Source organism: Eucyclogobius newberryi, unplaced genomic scaffold (genome assembly GCF_026437365.1).
Source record: "Eucyclogobius newberryi isolate DKJ021-1_F unplaced genomic scaffold, fEucNew1.0.hap1 SCAF_114, whole genome shotgun sequence".
NCBI lineage: Eukaryota > Metazoa > Chordata > Actinopteri > Gobiiformes > Gobiidae > Eucyclogobius > Eucyclogobius newberryi.
Window position 1 is genome coordinate 100,377 of NW_027315740.1, and position 24,865 is coordinate 125,241.

The following is a 24,865-nucleotide window of genomic DNA, read 5'->3' on the forward strand; positions in this document are numbered from 1 at the left end:
TCTGCTCCTCAGTGTGTTTGTGCAGGTGAGGCACCTGTCGGAGCTCCGGGGCAGAGCTCCGGGGCAGGTGCCGCCTCTGCCCGCCCTCCGGAGCTTGTGTGCGGAGGAGAGGGGCCCGGGGCCGCTGGGCATCTGCCGCAGCTCAGAGCACTGTCAGGCGGAGCGGAGAGCGCTGTCAGCGGGCAGGATGCCACGGAGATGCGGGCAGCTGTGCGTGGAGTCCGGGGACACTTGGACGAGCAGCACCGCCACGGTTTACTTCAGTTTAAACCCCAGAGTGATCTTTCTCCAGCGGACTGGAGACGGAGGAGATGCCGGGAAGCTCCCGTGGACACGCCGCCTCTCGCGTCACCTCAACCGGCCTCAGGTCTCCGAGCCCCGCTGCTCTGGAGCATCTGGCCCCGGACCAGGTGCGCTTCAGCGGGACACACTCACAGAAAACAAGGCTCCCTGGAATAAAACACCGGCTCATTTAAAAACGTTAATCCTCCCCGTGAACCTTGCGGCAGGAGGTGTATTTTAAGCGGTGCTTGGCTGGAATTTTGGCCGCTGTCTCTGGTTTCATCCTCCGCCTTTGCGCTCATGCTTTCCCCCGGAGTTCCTCCCCCTGCGGCGCTGGGCGGAGTTTCATACCGGACTAGACGCTCCTTTTGTCGGATCCATTTCGAACTGACTCCCCGGGGTTTACGGCGGATAAAAAGCCACTTTGAAAGCCCCGAAACGGTCCACGCGACCACGGTGCTGTGCAGAAGCTCCCGGCGCTTCTGCCTGAACCCGGAGGTGAGTAGATAGTTGTGATTTTACGGACATTTTCGGGGTTTTTTGGCGGCTCGTCCCCGCGGCCTCGGAGCCTTCATGGCGGCGTCGTGGTGAAGGCTTCTGGGGCAGCTGCAGTTTCCTGCCCCGCTAAGACCCAAACACACCAAAATATATTTAAAACCAGACTTATTATGAACACCAGACACGTTAGTCAAATAAAGACAAACATTTACGACACTAAAAATAATGGAGTCATCATTTATTTTGATTATTTAACAAAAGTGCGAATCTCGGCTAAGATGGAGTTAGCCGTTAGCCGTTAGCTCACGTCCAAAGCACAAACCATCTGTTCTTTTCATATCATTTGACAAAATGCTGCAGATTATTGCACGAAATCTCAGCGGTGAAAACTCGGGCCGGTGTCAGCGGAAGCCAATGCTGACTCCTGCCGGGGAAGGCACGCCATTGCCCGGGCAGCAGCAGAGCCTTGGCCCGCTGCTCCGGCGTCAGTCACAGCTTCAGTCCGCCCATGGTCCGCCCACTGCCGGCGCCGAGGCACTCACCGCGGCACCGCATCCTCCAGGACTGAAGTGTCCCGTGGGGGATCGTGAAGTGTCCCCTGAAGTGTCCCGTGGGGGATGTTGAAGTGTCCCGTGGGGGATCGTGAAGTGTCCCCTGAAGTGTCCCGTGGGGGATGTTGAAGTGTCCCGTGGGGGATCGTGAAGTGTCCCCTGAAGTGTCCCGTGGGGGATGTTGAAGTGTCCCGTGGGGGATCGTGAAGTGTCCCCTGAAGTGTCCCGTGGGGGATGTTGAAGTGTCCCGTGGGGGATCGTGAAGTGTCCCCTGAAGTGTCCCGTGGGGGATGCTGAAGTGTCCCCTGAAGCGTCCCGTGGGGATGCTGAAGTGTCCCGTGGGGGATCGTGAAGTGTCCCCTGAAGTGTCCCGTGGGGGATGTTGAAGTGTCCCGTGGGGGATGTTGAAGTGTCCCGTGGGGGATCGTGAAGTGTCCCCTGAAGTGTCCCGTGGGGGATGTTGAAGTGTCCCGTGGGGGATGCTGAAGTGTCCCCTGAAGCGTCCCGTGGGGGATGCTGAAGTGTCCCCTGAAGCGTCCCGTGGGGATGCTGAAGTGTCCCGTGGGGGATGCTGAAGTGTCCCCTGAAGTGTCCCGTGGGGGATGCTGAAGTGTCCCGTGGGGGATGCTGAAGTGTCCCGTGGGGGATCGTGAAGTGTCCCCTGAAGTGTCCCGTGGGGGATGCTGAAGTGTCCCGTGGGGGATCGTGAAGTGTCCCCTGAAGTGTCCCGTGGGGGATGTTGAAGTGTCCCGTGGGGGATCGTGAAGTGTCCCCTGAAGTGTCCCGTGGGGGATGCTGAAGTGTCCCGTGGGGGATCGTGAAGTGTCCCCTGAAGTGTCCCGTGGGGGATGTTGAAGTGTCCCGTGGGGGATGTTGAAGTGTCCCGTGGGGGATCGTGAAGTGTCCCCTGAAGTGTCCCGTGGGGGATGTTGAAGTGTCCCGTGGGGGATGCTGAAGTGTCCCCTGAAGTGTCCCGTGGGGGATGTTGAAGTGTCCCCTGGGGGATGTTGAAGTGTCCCCTGGGGGATGCTGAAGTGTCCCCTGGGGGATGCTGAAGTGTCCCGTGGGGGATGCTGAAGTGTCCCGTGGGGGATGCTGAAGTGTCCCGTGGGGGATCGTGAAGTGTCCCCTGAAGTGTCCCGTGGGGGATGTTGAAGTGTCCCGTGGGGGATCGTGAAGTGTCCCCTGAAGTGTCCCGTGGGGGATGTTGAAGTGTCCCGTGGGGGATGCTGAAGTGTCCCCTGAAGCGTCCCGTGGGGGATGCTGAAGTGTCCCCTGAAGCGTCCCGTGGGGATGCTGAAGTGTCCCGTGGGGGATGCTGAAGTGTCCCGTGGGGGATGTTGAAGTGTCCCCTGGGGGATGTTGAAGTGTCCCCTGGGGGATGTTGAAGTGTCCCCTGGGGGATGCTGAAGTGTCCCGTGGGGGATGCTGAAGTGTCCCGTGGGGGATGCTGAAGTGTCCCGTGGGGGATCGTGAAGTGTCCCCTGAAGTGTCCCGTGGGGGATGTTGAAGTGTCCCGTGGGGGATCGTGAAGTGTCCCCTGAAGTGTCCCGTGGGGGATCGTGAAGTGTCCCGTGGGGGATCCGGAAGTGTCCCGTGGGGGATCGTGAAGTGTCCCGTGGGGGATCGTGAAGTGTGCCGTGGGGGATGCTGAAGTGTCCCGTGGGGGATGCTGAAGTGTCCCCTGAAGCGTCCCGTGGGGGATGCTGAAGTGTCCCCTGAAGCGTCCCGTGGGGATGCTGAAGTGTCCCGTGGGGGATGCTGAAGTGTCCCCTGAAGTGTCCCGTGGGGGATGTTGAAGTGTCCCGTGGGGGATCGTGAAGTGTCCCCTGAAGTGTCCCGTGGGGGATGTTGAAGTGTCCCGTGGGGGATGCTGAAGTGTCCCCTGAAGCGTCCCGTGGGGGATGCTGAAGTGTCCCCTGAAGCGTCCCGTGGGGATGCTGAAGTGTCCCGTGGGGGATGCTGAAGTGTCCCCTGAAGTGTCCCGTGGGGGATGTTGAAGTGTCCCCTGGGGGATGTTGAAGTGTCCCCTGGGGGATGCTGAAGTGTCCCATGGGGGATGCTGAAGTGTCCTGTGGGGGATGCTGAAGTGTCCCGTGGGGGATCGTGAAGTGTCCCCTGAAGTGTCCCGTGGGGGATGTTGAAGTGTCCCGTGGGGGATCGTGAAGTGTCCCCTGAAGTGTCCCGTGGGGGATGTTGAAGTGTCCCGTGGGGGATGCTGAAGTGTCCCCTGAAGCGTCCCGTGGGGGATGCTGAAGTGTCCCCTGAAGCGTCCCGTGGGGATGCTGAAGTGTCCCGTGGGGGATGCTGAAGTGTCCCCTGAAGTGTCCCGTGGGGGATGCTGAAGTGTCCCGTGGGGGATGTTGAAGTGTCCCCTGGGGGATGTTGAAGTGTCCCCTGGGGGATGTTGAAGTGTCCCCTGGGGGATGCTGAAGTGTCCCGTGGGGGATGCTGAAGTGTCCCGTGGGGGATCGTGAAGTGTCCCCTGAAGTGTCCCGTGGGGGATGTTGAAGTGTCCCGTGGGGGATCGTGAAGTGTCCCCTGAAGTGTCCCGTGGGGGATGTTGAAGTGTCCCGTGGGGGATCCGGAAGTGTCCCGTGGGGGATCGTGAAGTGTCCCGTGGGGGATGCTGAAGTGTCCCGTGGGGGATGCTGAAGTGTCCCGTGGGGGATGCTGAAGTGTCCCCTGAAGCGTCCCGTGGGGGATGCTGAAGTGTCCCCTGAAGCGTCCCGTGGGGATGCTGAAGTGTCCCGTGGGGGATGCTGAAGTGTCCCCTGAAGTGTCCCGTGGGGGATGCTGAAGTGTCCCGTGGGGGATGTTGAAGTGTCCCCTGGGGGATGCTGAAGTGTCCCCTGGGGGATGCTGAAGTGTCCCGTGGGGGATGCTGAAGTGTCCCGTGGGGGATGCTGAAGTGTCCCGTGGGGGATGCTGAAGTGTCCCGTGGGGGATTCCTGATGTGTCCCGTGGGGGATTCCTGATGTGTCCCGTGGGGGATGCTGAAGTGTCCCCTGAAGTGTCCCGTGGGGGATGCTGAAGTGTCCCCTGGGGGATGTTGAAGTGTCCCATGGGGGATGTTGAAGTGTCCCGTGGGGGATGCTGAAGTGTCCCGTGGGGGATGCTGAAGTGTCCCGTGGGGGATGCTGAAGTGTCCCCTGAAGTGTCCCGTGGGGGATGCTGAAGTGTCCCGTGGGGGATGCTGAAGTGTCCCCTGGGGGATGTTGAAGTGTCCCATGGGGGATGTTGAAGTGTCCCGTGGGGGATGCTGAAGTGTCCCGTGGGGGATGCTGAAGTGTCCCGTGGGGGATGCTGAAGTGTCCCGTGGGGGATGCTAAAGTGTCCCGTGGGGGATGCTAAAGTGTCCCGTGGGGGATGCTGAAGTGTCCCGTGGGGGATGCTGAAGTGTCCCGTGGGGGATGCTGAAGTGTCCCGTGGGGGATTCCTGATGTGTCCCGTGGGGGATTCCTGATGTGTCCCGTGGGGGATTCCTGATGTGTCCCGTGGGGGATTCCTGATGTGTCCCGTGGGGGATTCCTGATGTGTCCCGTGGGGGATTCCTGATGTGTCTGTATTTATGTATTTGAAGAGGACGTGATGACAGATACAAATACATAAACTTCTACTGATTTCAACTTAACAGTTTCAAAAAGGAGTTTTCAAACATCTGCTGTTTTGCGTCTTGTTTAGTCAACCTTTTGAGGCCCCCAGGGGCCCCGCACGTCACTCTGGAAACCAGGAGTAAACGAAAATACTGTTCCTGTTTGTCCAGGTGAAGGGGGCGGAGCCTGCTGTGTCCAGGTGAAGGGGGCGGGGCCTGCTGCAGGTGAACATGAACGGCAGCAGCAGTGTCTCTGCAGCCAGCAGCACAGGTAAGGACCAGCCCCTGCACCGCCCCAAAGTCAGAATCCAACATGGCGGCGACCGAGACCCGTCCCACTGAGACAGCGTATCGAGGGCCGCCATATTGGAGCCAATTCTGACTTGTGTGAGGCAGCGGAGCGTTCATCTAATACTGACCGTAAGGACACACGGGGAGGGCATCTGACACACGGGAGGGCATTTGACCGTACCTGTGTTGTGGGCGGGGCACTTGACGTACCTGTGTTGTGGGCGGGGCACCTGACGTACCTGTGTTGTGGGCGGGGCACCTGACGTACCTGTGTTGTGGGCGGGGCACCTGACGTACCTGTGATTTGGGCGGGGCCCCTGACGTACCTGTGTTGTGGGCGGGGCACTTGACGTACCTGTGTTGTGGGCGGGGCACCTGACGTACCTGTGTTGTGGGCGGGGCACTTGACGTACCTGTGTTTTGGGCGGGGCACCTGACGTACCTGTGTTGTGGGCGGGGCACCTGACGTACCTGTGATGTGGGCGGGGCACCTGACGTACCTGTGATGTGGGCGGGGCACCTGACGTACCTGTGATGTGGGCGGGGCACCTGACGTACCTGTGTTGTGGGCGGGGCACTTGACGTACCTGTGTTGTGGGCGGGGCACCTGACGTACCTGTGTTGTGGGCGGGGCACTTGACGTACCTGTGTTTTGGGCGGGGCACCTGACGTACCTGTGTTTTGGGCGGGGCACCTGACGTACCTGTGTTGTGGGCGGGGCACCTGACGTACCTGTGATGTGGGCGGGGCACCTGACGTACCTGTGATGTGGGCGGGGCACCTGACGTACCTGTGATGTGGGCGGGGCACCTGACGTACCTGTGATGTGGGCGGGGCCCCTGACGTACCTGTGTTGCAGATGAGTGGACCCGGGACGACTGCCTTATGCTCCTGGACAGGATCCGGGCCCAGATCCCGGACGGAGACTCCATGAAGTACAAAACCACCGAGTCGCACTTCGACTGGAGCCGCGTGAGCTTCGGACGCTTCAGCTCCGACATGTGCAAGGTCAAGTGGAGCAAGGTGTCTACAGAGGTGGGTCAGAGGTCAAGTGGAGCAAGGTGTCTACAGAGGTGGGTCAGAGGTCAAGTGGAGCAAGGTGTCTACAGAGGTGAGTCAGAGGTCAAGTGGAGCAAGGTGTCTACAGAGGTGGGTCAGAGGTCAGAGGTCAAGTGGAGCAAGGTGTCTACAGAGGTGGGTCAGAGGTCAAGTGGAGCAAGGTGTCTACAGAGGTGGGTCAGAGGTCAAGTGGAGCAAGGTGTCTACAGAGGTGGGTCAGAGGTCAAGTGGAGCAAGGTGTCTACAGAGGTGGGTCAGAGGTCAAGTGGAGCAAGGTGTCTACAGAGGTGAGTCAGAGGTCAAGTGGAGCAAGGTGTCTACAGAGGTGGGTCAGAGGTCAGAGGTCAAGTGGAGCAAGGTGTCTACAGAGGTGGGTCAGAGGTCAGAGGAGCAAGGTGTCTACAGAGGTGGGTCAGAGGTCAGAGGTCAAGTGGAGCAAGGTGTCTACAGAGGTGGGTCAGAGGTCAAGTGGAGCAAGGTGTCTACAGAGGTGGGTCAGAGGTCAAGTGGAGCAAGGTGTCTACAGAGGTGGGTCAGAGGTCAAGTGGAGCAAGGTGTCTACAGAGGTGAGTCAGAGGTCAAGTGGAGCAAGGTGTCTACAGAGGTGGGTCAGAGGTCAGAGGTCAAGTGGAGCAAGGTGTCTACAGAGGTGGGTCAGAGGTCAAGTGGAGCAAGGTGTCTACAGAGGTGGGTCAGAGGTCAGAGGTCAAGTGGAGCAAGGTGTCTACAGAGGTGGGTCAGAGGTCAGAGGTCAACCGATCAGCTCTAATTTGAAGTTGTTAAAGGGATTTTTCAACAATTGTCTTTCTTCACAAACTAAACTTAAAGTTGCTCTTTTCAGGTCCGAAAGTTCAGAACGATGACGGAGCTGCTCATCGACGCCATCGAGTTTGTCAAGAACCCGTACAAAGGCAAGAAGCTCAAGGTAAACCAGGTCTGGACCAGGTCTGAACAAGGTCTAAACCAGGTCTGGACCAGGTCTGGACCAGGTCTAAACCAGGTCTGGACCAGGTCTGGACCAGGTCTAAACCAGGTCTAAACCAGGTCTGGACCAGGTCTGGACCAGGTCTGGACCAGGACTAACCCATTTGTTTGTGTCCAGACTCACCCGGACTTCCCGAAAAAGCCTCTGACGCCGTATTTCCGCTTTTTTATGGAGAAACGAGCCAAATACGCCAAGATCCATCCAGAGATGAGCAACCTGGACCTGACCAAGATCCTGTCCAAGAAGTACAAGGAGCTGCCAGAGAAGAAGAAGGTCTGACCGGGACCGGGTCTGGGTCTGGGACTGGACCGGGTCAGGACCGGGTCACGGGTCTGGACTGGGTCTGGACCGGGTCTGGACCGGGTCACGGGACTGGACCGGGTCTGGACCGGGTCTGGACCGGGTCTGGACCGGGTCTGGACCGGGTCTGGACCGGGTCTGGGTCTTAAACATCTGTTGTTTTGTTTTCAGCAAAAATACATCACTGAGTTCCAGAGAGAAAAGGAAGAATTTGAGAAGAACATGGCCCGGTTCAAGTGAGTCTAAAACGGGTCTAAAGCGGGACTAAATGTGTACGCAGTAGTACTTGTACACAGTAGTACCAGTAGTACCAGTAGTACCAGTAGTACCAGTAGTACGCAGTAGTACTTGTACACAGTAGTACCAGTAGTACCAGTAATACCAGTAGTACGCAGTAGTACTTGTACACAGTAGTACCAGTAGTACCAGTAGTACCAGTAGTACGCAGTAGTACTTGTACACAGTAGTACCAGTAGTACCAGTAGTACCAGTAGTACTTGTACACAGTAGTACCAGTAGTACCAGTAGTACGCAGTAGTACTTGTACACAGTAGTACCAGTAGTACGCAGTAGTACTTGTACACAGTAGTACCAGTAGTACGCAGTAGTACTTGTACACAGTAGTACGCAGTAGTACACAGTAGTACCAGTAGTACGCACTAGTACCAGTAGTACTTGTACACAGTAGTACGCAGTAGTACCAGTAGTACGCAGTAGTACCAGTAGTACGCAGTAGTACCAGTAGTACGCAGTAGTACCAGTAGTACGCAGTAGTACCAGTAGTACGCAGTAGTACCAGTAGTACTTGTACACAGTAGTACGCAGTAGTACCAGTAGTACTTGTACACAGTAGTACGCAGTAGTACGCAGTAGTACCAGTAGTACTTGTACACAGTAGTACGCAGTAGTACGCAGTAGTACGCAGTAGTACGCAGTAGTACGCAGTAGTACCAGTAGTACTTGTACGCAGTAGTACGCAGTAGTACGCAGTAGTACCAGTAGTACTTGTACGCAGTAGTACGCAGCAGTACTTGTACCAGTGGTACGCAGTAGTACTTGTACCAGTAGTACGCAGTAGTACTTGTACCAGTAGTACGCAGTAGTACTTGTACCAGTAGTACGCAGTAGTACTTGTACCAGTAGTACGCAGTAGTACTTGTACCAGTAGTACTTGTACGCAGTAGTACTTGTACGCAGTAGTACCAGTAGTACTTGCACGCAGTAGTACCAGTAGTACTTGTACGCAGTAGTACCAGTAGTACTTGCACGCAGTAGTACCAGTAGTACTTGTACGCAGTAGTACCAGTAGTACTTGCACGCAGTAGTACCAGTAGTACTTGTACGCAGTAGTACAAGTAGTACTTGTACGCAGTAGTACGCAGTAGTACCAGTAGTACTTGTACGCAGTAGTACGCAGTAGTACCAGTAGTACTTGTACGCAGTAGTACGCAGTAGTACCAGTAGTACTTGTACGCAGTAGTACGCAGTAGTACCAGTAGTACTTGTACGCAGTAGTACCAGTAGTACTTGTACGCAGTAGTACCAGTAGTACTTGTACGCAGTAGTACTTGTACGCAGTAGTACTTGTACGCAGTAGTACGCAGTAGTACGCAGTAGTACCAGTAGTACTTGTACGCAGTAGTACGCAGTAGTAGTACTTGTACGCAGTAGTACTGCTACGAAGTAGTACCAGCAGTACTTGTACGCAGTAGTACGCAGTAGTAGTACTTGTACGCAGTAGTACGCAGTAGTACTGCTACGAAGTAGTACCAGCAGTACTTATACGCAGTAGTATGCAGTAGTACCAGTAGTACTTGTACGCAGTAGTACCAGTAGTACTTGTACGCAGTAGTACCAGTAGTACTTGTACGCAGTAGTACTTGTACGCAGTAGTACCAGTAGTACGCAGTAGTACGCAGTAGTACGCAGTAGTACGCAGTACCACCAGTAGTACTTGTACCCAGTAGTACTTGTACGCAGTAGTACCAGTAGTACTTGTACGCAGTAGTACCAGTTGTACTTGTACGCAGTAGTACCAGTTGTACTTGTACGCAGTAGTACCAGTAGTACTTGTACGCAGTAGTACCAGTAGTACTTGTACGCAGTAGTACCAGTAGTACTTGTACGCAGTAGTACTTGCACGCAGTAGTACCAGTAGTACTTGTACACAGTAGTACTTGTACCAGTAGTACTTGTACGCAGTAGTACGCAGTAGTACTTGTGTGTTTCAGGGAGAATCACCCGGAGCTGATGGAGGAGAGGAAAAAGTCTGAACTTCCAGAGAAACCAAAAACGCCTCAACAGCTTTGGTACATCCATGAGAAGAAGGGCTACACCAAACTGCACCCTCAGGTAACAGAACTGCAAATATTACTGCAAATACTTGTGCAGGGTTAGGTCCTTGTACTTGTACCTCTCATACTTGTGGTTCTTCTTCAGGTGAGTCAGAAGGAGCTGAAGGAGGCTCTGAGGCGTCAGTGGTCTCAGCTCTCAGACAAACGCAGACTCAAGTGGATTAGCAAAGCCCTGGAGCTGCAGAAGGACTACGAGGTACAAGTACTACAAGTACTGCAAGAACTAAGTAGTACAAGTAGTACTACAAGTACCTTGTGTGTGTGTGTGTTTCAGGGCAGTATGCGTGTTACATGTATGTTACATGTATGTCACGTGTGTTTCAGGGCAGTATGCGTGTTACATGTATGTCACGTGTGTTTCAGGGCAGTATGCGTGTTACATGTGTGTCACGTGTGTTTCAGGGCAGTATGAGTGTTACATGTATGTTACATGTGTGTCACGTGTGTTTCAGGGCAGTATACGTGCTACATGTATGTTACATGTGTTTCAGGGCAGTATGCGTGCGTACCATGTATGTTACATGTATGTCACGTGTGTTTCAGGGCAGTATGCGTGCTACATATATGTTACATGTATGTCACGTGTGTTTTCAGGGCAGTGTGCGTGTTACATGTATGTCACATGTGTTTCAGGGCAGTATGCGTGCTACATGTATGTTACATGTGTGTCACGTGTGTTTCAGGGCAGTATGCGTGCTACATGTATGTCACATGTGTTTCAGGGCAGTATGCGTGCTACATGTATGTTACATGTGTGTCACGTGTGTTTCAGGGCAGTATGCGTGCTACATGTATGTTACATGTATGTCACGTGTGTTTCAGGGCAGTATGCGTGTTACATGTATGTCACGTGTGTTTCAGGGCAGTATGCGTGCTACATGTATGTTACGTGTATGTCACGTGTGTTTCAGGGCAGTATGCGTGTTACATGTATGTTACATGTATGTCACGTGTGTTTCAGGGCAGTATGCGTGCTACATGTATGTTACATGTATGTCACGTGTGTTTCAGGGCAGTATGCGTGCTACATGTATGTCACGTGTGTTTCAGGGCAGTATGCGTGTTACATGTGTGTCACGTGTGTTTCAGGGCAGTATGCGTGCAACATGTATGTTACATGTATGTCACGTGTGTTTCAGGGCAGTATGCGTGTTACATGTATGTCACGTGTGTTTCAGGGCAGTATACGTGCTACATGTATGTCACGTGTGTTTTCAGGGCAGTGTGCGTGTTACATGTATGTTACATGTGTTTCAGGGCAGTATGCGTGCGTACCATGTATGTTACATGTATGTCACGTGTGTTTCAGGGCAGTATGCGTGTTACATGTATGTCACGTGTGTTTCAGGGCAGTATACGTGCTACATGTATGTCACGTGTGTTTTCAGGGCAGTGTGCGTGTTACATGTATGTCACGTGTGTTTCAGGGCAGTATGCGTGCTACATATATGTTACATGTATGTCACGTGTGTTTCAGGGCAGTATGCGTGTTACATGTATGTTACATGTGTGTCACGTGTGTTTCAGGGCAGTATGCGTGCTACATGTATGTTACATGTGTGTCACGTGTGTTTCAGGGCAGTATGCGTGCTACATGTGTTTCAGGCAGTATGCGTGCTACATGTATGTTACATGTATGTCACGTGTGTTTCAGGGCAGTATGTGTGTTACATGTATGTCACATGTGTTTCAGGGCAGTATGCGTGTTACATGTATGTCACGTGTGTTTCAGGGCAGTATGCGTGCTACATGTATGTTACATGTATGTCACGTGTGTTTCAGGGCAGTATGTGTGTTACATGTATGTCACGTGTGTTTCAGGGCAGTATGCGTGTTACATGTATGTTACATGTGTGTCACGTGTGTTTCAGGGCAGTATGCGTGCTACATGTATGTCACGTGTGTTTCAGGCAGTATGCGTGCTACATGTATGTCACGTGTGTTTCAGGGCATTATGCGTGTTACATGTATGTCACGTGTGTTTCAGGGCATTATGCGTGTTACATGTATGTCACGTGTGTTTCAGGGCAGTATGCGTGCTACATGTGTTTCAGGCAGTATGCGTGCTACATGTGTGTCACATGTGTTTCAGGGCATTATGCGTGTTACATGTATGTCACATGTGTTTCAGGGCATTATGCGTGTTACATGTGTTTCAGGGCATTATGCGTGTTACATGTATGTCACATGTGTTTCAGGGCATTATGCGTGTTACATGTGTTTCAGGGCAGTATGCGTGCGTACCATGAGGCTCATCCCGACCTGAGCGCAGATGAACACGTGCGCTCCGTCCTCACCAAAGCAGAACGACAGCTCAAGGACAAGTTCGACGGACGACCGACGAAACCTCCTCCGTAAGTCACATGACGCATTCAGTCACGTGACGCATTCAGTCACGTGACGCATTCAGTCACGTGACGCATTCAGTCACGTGACGCATTCAGTCACGTGACGCATTCAGTCACGTGACGCATTAAGCTGTTTTTTCGCCTCCCTCCAAAGTCAGTGAGTCTGTCAAGTGACCGTTCATTTTGATTCTTGGTGTTGGACCATTCAGAATAGAAATAGTCTCTATGAGGCACAGTCCAGTCGCTCCTTCAGGAACATGAGGGCCTCTGTCACACCAGGAGGGGAGGAGTTTGACACCAGGAGGGGAGGAGTTCCACAATAGGAGGGGAGGAGTTTTATTGCGTGACAGTTAAAGGTCCCATAACATGCAAAATCGACTTTTCAGAGCTTTTAATCTTCTTACATTGCTATTTGTGTTTCATAAATGTCCAGAGTGTTTTTTTGATTGATTCTCGCAGTGTTTAGTTATATTACAGACTATCTCCTTTCCTCCAATCTCCAAACTGACGGTGGCAAGACCGCGTCATAACCACAGGCACGCGACCCCACCGTCTCCGGGGTGACACGCGCTCTCTAAGACTACGTCACGTACTCTCTGTTGCACGGGTACTTCTGTTGCAGTAACGGGTACTCTCTGTTGCAGTGACGGGTACTCTCTGTTGTAGTGACGGGTACTCTCTGTTGCAGTAACGGGTACTCTCTGTTGCAGTAACGGGTACTCTCTGTTGCAGTAACGGGTACTCTCTGTACTGCGCTGAGCTGATGGTGAACATGAAGGACGTTCCGAGCACAGAGCGAATGGTTCTCTGCAGCAAACAGTGGAAACTCATGAACCAGAAAGAGAAGGACATGTTCCAGAAGCGCTGTGAACAGGTACGGCTACGCTAGCACAGCTACGCTAGCACAGCTACGCTAGCACAGCTAGGAATGATTTTATTTTATCTTTATTTTTCCCTATTAAAGGCGCAATGGACGATTTTTCGGTGATTTGAGAACTCAGGCGGAAGTGCTCCCCCGTGCCACTCCCCCGTGCTCGTGCCACTCCCCCGTGCTCGTGCCACTCCCCCGTGCCCGTGCCACTCCCCCGTGCACGTGCCACTCGCCCGTGCCACTCGCCCGTGCCACTCGCCCGTGCCACTCGCCCGTGCCCGTGCCACTTGCCCGTGCCACTCGCCCGTGCCCGTGCCACTCGCCCGTGCCCGGGCCACTCGCCCGTGCCCGTGCCACTCGCCCGTGCCCGTGCCACTCGCCCATGCCCGTGCCACTCGCCCGTGCCCGGTCACTCCCCCGTGCCCGGTCACTCCCCCGTGCCCGGGCCACTCCCCCATGCCACTCCCCCGTGCTCGTGCCACTCCCCCGTGCCCGTGCCACTCCCCCGTGCCCGTGCCACTCCCCCGTGCCCGTGCCACTCCCCCGTGCCTGTGCCACTCCCCCGTGCTGACTGATACGACACGTGTGCGTTTGTTAATAGGACGGATCACATTGCTCGTCTCCTGTAGATTTCCGTCTCTTCTGAGCTCGAACTGTCTTTCTCCGTCTTCATTTTGTCCCGTCACTGAGGGAACTATATTATGATAGATCAATGCTCTTAGGCACGCGGAAACATGGGGACGAGCCACACACGGCTGAACGAGGCTCTGCAGGTGAACGAGGCTCTGCAGGTGAACGAGGCTCTGCAGGTGAACGAGGCTCTGCAGGTGAACGAGGCTCTGCAGGTGCAGTAGGTGCTTTTATGATTGACACGTGGCAGGACTAATGGACAGTTCACACCACGAGGAAATGAGACTCAGATTTGTGCCCAAAAAATCGTCCATTCCACCTTTAAGAAATTAGAGGTTTTGTTTTTAAGAGTTTTGTTTACAACACAGCTATGCTTGTAATGCTACGCTAACATTGCTATGCTAACATAGCTATGCTTGTAATGCTACGCTAACATTGCTATGCTAACATAGCTATGCTTTAATGCTACGCTAACATTGCTATGCTAACACAGCTATGCTTGTAATGCTACGCTAACATTGCTATGCTAACACAGCTATGCTTGTAATGCTACGCTAACATTGCTATGCTAACATAGCTATGCTTGTAATGCTACGCTAACATTGCTATGCTAACACAGCTATGCTTGTAATGCTACGCTAACATTGCTATGCTAACACAGCTATGCTAACACTAAACTGAGGCCTGGTGTGTCTTGCAGAGGAAGAAGCAGTACGACATGGACCTCCAGCGCTTCCTCGAGGTAAAACATCTGTCAAAGATGGAACTCATTTGTGAAGGAGACAGTTTGGTTCCTCTCAGACAGTTTGGTTCCTCTCTCAGACAGTTTGGTTCCTCTCAGACAGTTTGGTTCCTCTCTCAGACAGTTTGGTTCCTCTCAGACAGTTTGGTTCCTCTCAGACAGTTTGGTTCCTCTCTCAGACAGTTTGGTTCCTCTCTCAGACAGTTTGGTTCCTCTCTCAGACAGTTTGGTTCCTCTCAGACAGTTTGGTTCCTCTCTCAGACAGTTTGGTTCCTCTCTCAGACAGTTTGGTTCCTCTCTTAGACAGTTTGGTTCCTCTCTTAGACAGTTTGGTTCCTCTCTCAGACAGTTTGGTTCCACTTAGACAGTTTGGTTCCTCTTAGACAGTTTGGTTCCTCTTAGACAGTTTGGTTCCTCTCTCAGACAGTTTGGTTCCACTTAGACAGTTTGGTTCCTCTTAGACAGTTTGGTTCCACTTAGACAGTTTGGTTCCTCTCTCAGACAGTTTGGTTCCTCTTAGACAGTTTGGTTCCTCTTAGACAGTTTGGTTCCTCTCAGACAGTTTGGTTCCTCTCAGACAGTTTGGTTCCTCTCTCAGACAGTTTGGTTCCTCTCTTAGACAGTTTGGTTCCTCTCTCAGACAGTTTGGTTCCTCTCTTAGACAGTTTGGTTCCTCTCTTAGACAGTTTGGTTCCTCTCAGACAGTTTGGTTCCTCTCAGACAGTTTGGTTCCTCTCTCAGACAGTTTGGTTCCTCTCTCAGACAGTTTGGTTCCTCTCTCAGACAGTTTGGTTCCACTTAGACAGTTTGGTTCCTCTTAGACAGTTTGGTTCCTCTTAGACAGTTTGGTTCCTCTCTCAGACAGTTTGGTTCCTCTCTTAGACAGTTTGGTTCCTCTCTTAGACAGTTTGGTTCCTCTCTTAGACAGTTTGGTTCCTCTCAGACAGTTTGGTTCCTCTCAGACAGTTTGGTTCCTCTCTTAGACAGTTTGGTTCCTCTCTTAGACAGTTTGGTTCCTCTCTTAGACAGTTTGGTTCCTCTCAGACAGTTTGGTTCCTCTCAGACAGTTTGGTTCCTCTCAGACAGTTTGGTTCCTCTCAGACAGTTTGGTTCCTCTCTCAGACAGTTTGGTTCCTCTCTCAGACAGTTTGGTTCCTCTCTCAGACAGTTTGGTTCCACTTAGACAGTTTGGTTCCACTTAGACAGTTTGGTTCCTCTTAGACAGTTTGGTTCCTCTCAGACAGTTTGGTTCCTCTCAGACAGTTTGGTTCCTCTCAGACAGTTTGGTTCCTCTCAGACAGTTTGGTTCCTCTCTCAGACAGTTTGGTTCCTCTCAGACAGTTTGGTTCCTCTCAGACAGTTTGGTTCCTCTCTCAGACAGTTTGGTTCCTCTCTCAGACAGTTTGGTTCCTCTCTCAGACAGTTTGGTTCCTCTCAGACAGTTTGGTTCCTCTCAGACAGTTTGGTTCCTCTCTTAGACAGTTTGGTTCCTCTCTTAGACAGTTTGGTTCCTCTCAGACAGTTTGGTTCCTCTCTCAGACAGTTTGGTTCCTCTCTCAGACAGTTTGGTTCCTCTCTCAGACAGTTTGGTTCCTCTCTCAGACAGTTTGGTTCCTCTCTCAGACAGTTTGGTTCCTCTCTCAGACAGTTTGGTTCCTCTCTCAGACAGTTTGGTTCCTCTCTCAGACAGTTTGGTTCCTCTCTCAGACAGTTTGGTTCCTCTCAGACAGTTTGGTTCCTCTCTCAGACAGTTTGGTTCCTCTCTCAGACAGTTTGGTTCCTCTCTCGTTCTTACAGAGTCTTCCGGACGAGGAGCGAGACCGTGTGATGTCAGAGGAGAAAATGGGTGGTGCCAAACTGACGATGGGCGTGGCCGCCAGCCCGCATCGCGCCTCACCTGCCGCCAAGGTGCGCCCCTGTCCCCTCGTCCCCCCTGTCCCCCCGTCCCCTGTCCCCCCTGAGTCAGAACAAGTGACGTTGGGCTGTTACCGTAACCCGACCGACTGAAACAAAAGTATCAGTATCATTTGCTAAAGAACAGGTCCAGTTCTTTGATGTCTCACTGTGTCAGACTCACTCGCTCCTAAAGCTCCTGGACAATCATCGGATCAAACTGGTAAATCTCTCTTTCATCCCAAGGGACAAATAAGACCTTGTGTCCCACATGTGTCTTCATATTCCGTCCTCGTGAGCTTCTGTGTCAAACATGTGGAGCAGGAGGAACCATGTCTTTCACATGTTGGTTTGTCTCTGTCGGCGTCACTGCCCTCGCCACCGCTCATGTCGTTCTCTGTCATGGTGTGGCTTCATTTCAATTGGACTTACGCAATGCATTCTGGGATCGAAACACACCCAGCAGCGTCATCACAACAAACATGGCGACGCCCGTGTCCTCCACATGTCCCCCACATGTCCTCCACATGTCCCCCACATGTCCTCCACATGTCCCCCACATGTCCCCCACATGTCCCCCACATGTCCCCCACATGTCCCCCACATGTCCCCCGGCTCGCCCTCACTACCAAAATAAAGGAGAGCGGCGTACAAGAGGTCGATTGAAATATCTTAAAATCTGGAGATTTAGTCTCATGATCGTGTTGAAGCCTCTGACCCCTGACCTCTGACCCCTGGACTGTTGAAACATGTTGGCTCGGGTCACAAAGCTCGATGTCTGTTTCAGGAGCGAAGCCGCGAGCCGGACGCCGAGTGGGTGGCGCCCAAAGAGCGACGAGACGCCAAGAAGGCGGGAAAACTTCCCGAGACGCCCAAGACCGCCGAGGAAATGTGGCAGAGCAGCGTGATCGGAGACTACCTCGCCAAGTACAGGGTCAGGACACGCCTCCGAACACGCCTCCGAACACGCCTCCGAACACGCCTCCGAACACGCCTCCGAACACGCCTCCAAACACGCCTCCGAACACGCCTCCGAACACGCCTCCAAACACGCCTCCGAACACGCCTCCGAACACGCCTCCGAACACGCCTCCGAACACGCCTCCGAACACGCCTCCGAACACGCCTCCAAACACGCCTCCAAACACGCCCAAGTACAGGGTCAGAAACACGCTTGGAACACGGAACCACGGCTCGAAAACGTCTCTAAACGTCTCTACACGTCTCTACACGTCTCTACACGTCTCTACACGTCTCTACACGTCTCTAAACGTCTCTACACGTCTCTACACGTCTCTAAACGTCTCTACACGTCTCTACACGTCTCTAAACGTCTCTACACGTCTCTACACGTCTCTACACGTCTCTACACGTCTCTACACGTCTCTAAACGTCTCTACACGTCTCTACACGTCTCTAAACGTCTCTAAACGTCTCTACACGTCTCTACACGTCTCTACACGTCTCTACACGTCTACACGTCTCTAAACGTCTCTACACGTCTCTACACGTCTCTACACGTCTCTAAACGTCTCTACACGTCTCTACACGTCTCTAAACGTCTCTACACGTCTCTACACGTCTCTAAACGTCTCTACACGTCTCTACACGTCTCTACACGTCTCTACACGTCTCTAAACGTCTCTACACGTCTCTAAACGTCTCTACACGTCTCTAAACGTCTCTACACGTCTCTAAACGTCTCTAAACGTCTCTAAACGTCTCTAAACGTCTCTACACGTCTCTACACGTCTCTACACGTCTCTAAACGTCTCTACACGTCTCTACACGTCTCTAAACGTCTCTACACGTCTCTACACGTCTCTAAACGTCTCTACACGTCTCTACACGTCTCTACACGTCTCTACACGTCTCTAAACGTCTCTACACGTCTCTACACGTCTCTAAACGTCTCTACACGTCTCTACACGTCTCTAAACGTCTCTAAACGTCTCTACACGTCTCTACACGTCTCTACACGTCTCTACACGTCTACACGTCTCTAAACGTCTCTACACGTCTCTACACGTCTCTACACGTCTCTAAACGTCTCTACACGTCTCTACACGTCTCTACACGTCTCTACACGTCTCTACACGTCTCTACACGTCTCTAAACGTCTCTACACGTCTCTACACGTCTCTAAACGTCTCTACACGTCTCTACACGTCTCTAAACGTCTCTAAACGTCTCTACACGTCTCTACACGTCTCTACACGTCTCTACACGTCTACACGTCTCTAAACGTCTCTACACGTCTCTACACGTCTCTACACGTCTCTAAACGTCTCTACACGTCTCTACACGTCTCTAAACGTCTCTACACGTCTCTACACGTCTCTAAACGTCTCTACACGTCTCTACACGTCTCTACACGTCTCTACACGTCTCTAAACGTCTCTACACGTCTCTAAACGTCTCTACACGTCTCTAAACGTCTCTACACGTCTCTAAACGTCTCTAAACGTCTCTAAACGTCTCTAAACGTCTCTAAACGTCTCTACACGTCTCTACACGTCTCTACACGTCTCTAAACGTCTCTACACGTCTCTACACGTCCCTCAGAGCGACCGCAGGAAGGCGCAGGTGGCGATGGAGTCGTCCTGGAAGTCGATGGAGAAAAAGGAGAAGATTCCGTGGATCAAAAAGGCGGCAGAAGACCAGAAGAGATACGAGGTGAGTCCAGCAGAGGGCGCTGTGCCGTTCACTCAGGCGGTGAAGAGTTTAATTATATTCAGTATTTGACTCTTTAAGGCTCCAAGAAATCGTACACAATAAATATTGAGTCCAAAGACTATTGTACAAACAATATTTATTGTTGTTTTGTTTGTCGTCTTTCGGCGACGCACAACAACAGAAGACGATACTGAGCTGCACTGTGTCCCTGTGTCCCTGTGTCCCTGTGTCCCTGTGTCCCTGTGTGTGTCCTGCAGAGGGAGCTGTTGGAGATGAGGGGCACTGCTGTTGCCGTAGCGACGCCGGGGCAGACCCAGAGGAAGCCCAAGTTCGACGGCGAGCCCAAGAAACCGCCCGTGTGAGTCTCAGAGCGAGAAACCTCTGACAGCTAGCAAAGCATGTTAGCAACGCGCGTTAGCAAAGCATGTTAGCAAAGCATGTTAGCAAAGCATGTTAGCAACGCGCGTTAGCAAAGCATGTTAGCAAAGCATGTTAGCAAAGCATGTTAGCAACGCGCGTTAGCAACGCAGGTTAGCAACGCATGTTAGCAACGCATGTTAGCAAAGCATGTTAGCAACGCGCGTTAGCAACGCGCGTTAGCAAAGCATGTTAGCAACGCATGTTAGCAACGCATGTTAGCAACGCACGTTAGCAACGCGCGTTAGCAACGGGCTTAGTGAAGCGCTTTAGCGAGTTCTTGGGGACCAGATGTTCTCTTGGGTTCCAGGAGCGGGTACCAGATGTTCTCTTGGGTTCTAGGAGCGGGTACCATATGTTCTCTTGGGTTCTAGGAGCGGGTACCATATGTTCTCTTGGGTTCTAGGAGCGGGTACCATATGTTCTCTTGGGTTCTAGGAGCGGGTACCAGATGTTCTCTTGGGTTCTAGGAGCGGGTACCATATGTTCTCTTGGGTTCTAGGAGCGGGTACCATATGTTCTCTTGGGTTCTAGGAGCGGGTACCAGATGTTCTCTTGGGTTCTAGGAGCGGGTACCATATGTTCTCTTGGGTTCTAGGAGCGGGTACCATATGTTCTCTTGGGTTCTAGGAGCGGGTACCATATGTTCTCTTGGGTTCTAGGAGCGGGTACCATATGTTCTCTTGGGTTCTAGGAGCGGGTACCATATGTTCTCTTGGGTTCTAGGAGCGGGTACCAGATGTTCTCTTGGGTTCTAGGAGCGGGTACCATATGTTCTCTTGGGTTCTAGGAGCGGGTACCATATGTTCTCTTGGGTTCTAGGAGCGGGTACCAGATGTTCTCGCAGGAGCTGCTCACAAACGGGGAACTGAACCACTTCAGCCTGAAGGAGCGGATGGTGGAGATCGGGAAACGATGGCAGCGCCTGAGCCAGAGCCTGAAGGACCAGTACAAGAGACAAGTGGACGAGCAGCAGGCCCAGTACAGGGAGCGGGTCCAGGTCTGGGTCCAGGTGAGTCCAAGCCTGACCGGGTCTGGACCGGGTCTGGACCGGGTCTGGACCGGGTCTGGACCGGGTCTGGACCGGGTCTGGACCGGGTCTGGACCGGGTCTGACTATGTTGTCGTTGCAGACGCTGTCTCCTCAGGATCGAGCCGTTTACACAACGTCCACAGTGAGTCTAAACCAGGACTAAACCAGGTCTAAACCAGGACTAAACCAGGACTAAACCAGGACTAAACCAGGTCTAAACCAGGACTAAACCAGGACTAAACCAGGACTAAACCAGGTCTAAACCAGGACTAAACCAGGTCTAAACCAGGTCTAAACCAGGACTAAACCAGGTCTAAACCAGGACTAAACCAGGTCTAAACCAGGACTAAACCAGGTCTAAACCAGGACTAAACCAGGTCTAAACCAGGTCTAAACCAGGACTAAACCAGGTCTAAACCAGGACTAAACCAGGTCTAAACCACGTCTAAACCAGGTCCAAACCAGGACTAAACCAGGACTAAACCAGGTCTAAACCAGGACTAAACCAGGTCTAAACCACGTCTAAACCAGGTCTAAACCAGGACTAAACCAGGTCTAAACCAGGTCTAAACCAGGACTAAACCAGGTCTAAACCAGGACTAAACCAGGTCTAAACCAGGTCTAAACCAGGTCCAAACCAGGACTAAACCAGGATTAAACCAGGACTAAACCAGGATTAAACCAGGACTAAACCAGGACTAAACCAGGACTAAAGCAGGACTAAAGCAGGACTAAACCAGGACTAAACCAGGACTAAAGCAGGACTAAAGCAGGACTAAACCAGGACTAAAGCAGGTCTGTTTTGCAGAAGCGGCGCAGTGCGACTAAAGTCCGGTCTCCAGTCGCCAAAGTCCGAGTCATGGCCAAAACCAAGACTCAAGGGTCAAAGGTCACAGCAGCAGAACACAAGCGCAGCATGGCCTACAGAGCCAAGGTGAGACCTGGACCCGGGACTGAGGCTCAGTTTGTCCTCTCTTCATGTCTTCATGTCTTCATGTCTTCAGCAGGACCCGTCGGACTCGGACTCTGACCGGAGCGACTCGTCCGACTCTGACGACGACGACGAGACGAGCAGCGACAGCGACGATGAGGTCACTACTTTTCTCTGCTCTCATTGGTCAGAAACAGCACCGGAGTCAAACGTCTGTTCGAGGACACGCCCGCCTCAGAGCGTTTATGTCCCACAATGCACTTGGGAATGGAATGAGGTTGTGAACGGCACACGCTAGCTGCAAAGTTGCTAACGTTAGCCGTTGCTGTAATAGATCAACGTGGGCGTGACCTCAGAATATTAATGAGCTACAAAAGTCCCAAATGAACATTCTAGCGCGCTCGGGCCGCTCAGGGCGCTGGGGGCGCTGGGGGCGCTCGGGCCGCTCGGGCCGCTCGGGGGCGCTCGGGCCGCTCGGGGCGCTCGGGGGCGCTCGGGGGCGCTCGGGCCGCTCGGGGGCGCTCGGGGGCGCTCGGGGGCGCTCGGGGGCGCTCAGGGGCGCTCAGGGGCGCTCGGACCGCTCGGGGCGCTCAGGGGCGCTCGGGCCGCTCGGGGCGCTCGGGGCGCTCAGGGGCGCTCAGGGGCGCTCAGGGGCGCTCGGGGCGCTCAGGGGCGCTCAGGGGCGCTCGGGGCGCTCAGGGGCGCTCAGGGGCGCTCAGGGGCGCTAGGGGCGCTAGGGGCGCTCGGGGCGCTCAGGGGCGCTCAGGGGCGCTCAGGGGCGCTCGGGCCGCTCGGGGCGCTCGGGGCGCTCAGGGGAATCACATGTATAAATGTCAGAACTACGACAGATAATGTCACTCAGACTGAGGAAAGACGACGTCCCAGAGCGAAGCTGAAACACATAAAGTAGAACGTTCTGAACGAATGTGAGCGATGATTACGGTGCAGAGGGCGTCGTCTTAGCAGAAAGAAGAATGAACTTGTAGAAAAGTACGTCCGGCTTTCAGCGTCTTCATCTAGACTCTTCTCTCCTCGGTTCAAGTCTGATTTTTGAGCATAAGGACATGGCATTTGTGAGTTTGTGTTGAACACGTTCTACAGCTGCAGAGTTTGTGTTGAACACGTTCTACAGCTGCAGAGTTTGTGTTGAACACGTTCTACAGCTGCAGAGTTTGTGTTGAACACGTTCTACAGCTGCAGAGTTTGTGTTGAACACGTTCTACAGCTGCAGAGTTTGTGTTGAACACGTTCTACAGCTGCAGAGTTTGTGTTGAACACGTTCTACAGCTGCAGAGTTTGTGTTGAACACGTTCTACAGCTGCAGAGTTTGTGTTGAACACGTTCTACAGCTGCAGAGTTTGTGTTGAACACGTTCTACAGCTGCAGAGTTTGTGTTGAACACGTTCTACAGCTGCAGAGTTTGTGTTGAACACGTTCTACAGCTGCAGAGTTTGTGTTGAACACGTTCTACAGCTGCAGAGTTTGTGTTGAACACGTTCTACAGCTGCAGAGTTTGTGTTGAACGTCATGAGGTGTTTCCAGGTGGTAATAATCCGTTTTTGACCGTCGCTTTATGAGGTGTTTTCAATGGGATTTGAGCCTCGTAGTTTCCATTGTTTGACTTCCGGGGACGAGCTGTTGCCGCGGTGACGTCACTGTTTTGAGCTGGGGCGCTCAGCGCTGTTGAAACATTTATGACGATGTTTAGGGCCTGAGAGCAGGGGGAGACATTCAGGTTTTATTGTGACACGCTTCTTCACTTCCTGTTTGTTTCAGAACGATGACGACGAGGACGATGAAGAAGCAACATCCAGCGAAGAATCCAGCCAATCAGAGTCCGACTGAGGCCCAGGAGCCAATCAGAGCAGCTCAGAGTCCCAATGAGCACCCTTCGGCTCCTGCGCTCTGACTGGACGTCCTCTCGGCTCCTGCGCTCTGATTGGACGTCCTCTCGGCTCCTGCGCTCTGATTGGACGTCCTCTCGGCTCCTGCGCTCTGATTGGACGTCCTCTCGGCTCCTGCGCTCTGACTGGACGTCCTCTCGGCTCCTGCGCTCTGATTGGACGTCCTCTCGGCTCCTGCGCTCTGATTGGACGTCCTCTCGGCTCCTGCGCTCTGATTGGACGTCCTCTCGGCTCCTGCGCTCTGATTGGACGTCCTCTCGGCTCCTGCGCTCTGACTGGACGTCCTCTCGGCTCCTGCGCTCTGACTGGACGTCCTCTCGGCTCCTGCGCTCTGACTGGACGTCCTCTCGGCTCCTGCGCTCTGATTGGACGTCCTCTCGGCTCCTGCGCTCTGATTGGACGTCCTCTCGGCTCCTGCGCTCTGACTGGACGTCCTCTCGGCTCCTGCGCTCTGATTGGACGTCCTCTCGGCTCCTGCGCTCTGACTGGACGTCCCCTCGGCTCCTGCGCTCTGACTGGACGTCCTCTCGGCTCCTGCGCTCTGATTGGACGTCCTCTCGGCTCCTGCGCTCTGACTGGACGTCCTCTCGGCTCCTGCGCTCTGATTGGACGTCCTCTCGGTTGTTGGACGGTTGTTTTATGTTTGAGTTTTATGGCGTTTTATTGTTTGTGATTTCTCATTTTGATTGACAGTGGGCGGGGTTTGTACAGGAAGTTGTCATCAGTTGTTGCCGTTGGTAAAAATGCACAGCTGAAATAAATGCACTTTTCTCACATGTGTTTCGTCTGTAATGTTCCACTGGGGCTTTAACCCTGTCTCCAGGGTTACGCAGGAAGCTCCTCTGGGTTTTTAAAGTCCATACGAACCAAAGAGAAGAAGAAGAAAGAGAAGAAGAAGAGCTCTCTCTGAGTAAAACACATACAGACGTACAGGTCCAGCAGAGGGCGCTGTAGTCTGTTTGTCCCTGTCTGTGGCTCCAGCGTAGCACACGGTGACGGAGGAGGTGACGGAGGAGGTGACGGAGGAGGTGACGGAGGAGGTGACGGAGGAGGTGAACTCCAGGTTGTTACCGCTGCACCTCCTGTAGACGGACTCATCCCCGTCCAAGATGAGGGCGGTGTCGTCGTGGTGATGAGGGCGGTGTCGTCGTGGTGATGAGGGCGGTGTCGTCGTGGTGATGAGGGTGGTGTCGTCGTGGTGATGAGGGCGGTGTCGTCGTGGTGATGAGGGTGGTGTCGTCAGCTCTTCTCCAGGACAAGCTCTCCCAGCTCAAGGTGCCTGACTCCGCCCACAGGGGGAGGACCAGGCGCTCAAATGACTTCATGACAGTAGCAGTAGTAGCAGTAGTAGGTTGCTAGGCAACAGTCATGGAATTTCCTTGTGTGATGTCATAACGTGTCACTGAGTTGTGTTGAGTTAAAAGCTAAAGTTAATCTACAGTACGTCACAGGTGACGTAACCCTGGATACCAACCGCCATAAACACAGAAGAAGAAGAAGAAGAAG

At 53.2% G+C, this 24,865-nt stretch overlaps 1 protein-coding gene across 6 annotated transcripts; it reads left to right on the forward strand.

Moving 5' to 3' along the window:
* ubtfl (upstream binding transcription factor, like) lies at positions 1-24,133 on the forward strand. Of its 6 annotated transcripts, none has more exons than XM_072440199.1 (20): positions 1-780; positions 5,098-5,197; positions 6,077-6,252; positions 7,118-7,201; positions 7,379-7,534; positions 7,733-7,797; positions 9,793-9,913; positions 10,001-10,111; positions 12,142-12,269; positions 12,996-13,137; positions 14,465-14,506; positions 16,304-16,414; positions 17,187-17,333; positions 18,965-19,075; positions 19,333-19,433; positions 20,315-20,504; positions 20,625-20,666; positions 21,333-21,458; positions 21,529-21,627; positions 23,235-24,133. In XM_072440199.1, the coding sequence occupies exons 2-20, from the start codon at positions 5,158-5,160 to the stop codon at positions 23,298-23,300; spliced, it is 2,058 nt and encodes a 685-aa protein (XP_072296300.1). In that variant the 5' UTR covers positions 1-780; positions 5,098-5,157; the 3' UTR covers positions 23,301-24,133. The 6 variants fall into 6 exon arrangements, with proteins under 6 accessions (XP_072296300.1, XP_072296302.1, XP_072296305.1 ...); XM_072440201.1 differs by having other exon boundaries at positions 21,532-21,627; XM_072440204.1 differs by having other exon boundaries at positions 21,532-21,615; positions 23,232-24,133.
* Positions 24,134-24,865: the final 732 nt, after the last annotated feature.

Coding starts and splice junctions, on each gene's coding strand:
- ubtfl (XM_072440199.1), top strand. CDS start 5,158: ATGAACGGCAGCAGCAGTGTCTCTGCAGCCAGCAGCACAG. Junction 16,415..17,186: donor GCGCCTCACCTGCCGCCAAG/GTGCGCCCCTGT, acceptor TGTCTGTTTCAG/GAGCGAAGCCGCGAGCCGGA. Junction 19,434..20,314: donor GAGCCCAAGAAACCGCCCGT/GTGAGTCTCAGA, acceptor CTTGGGTTCTAG/GAGCGGGTACCAGATGTTCT.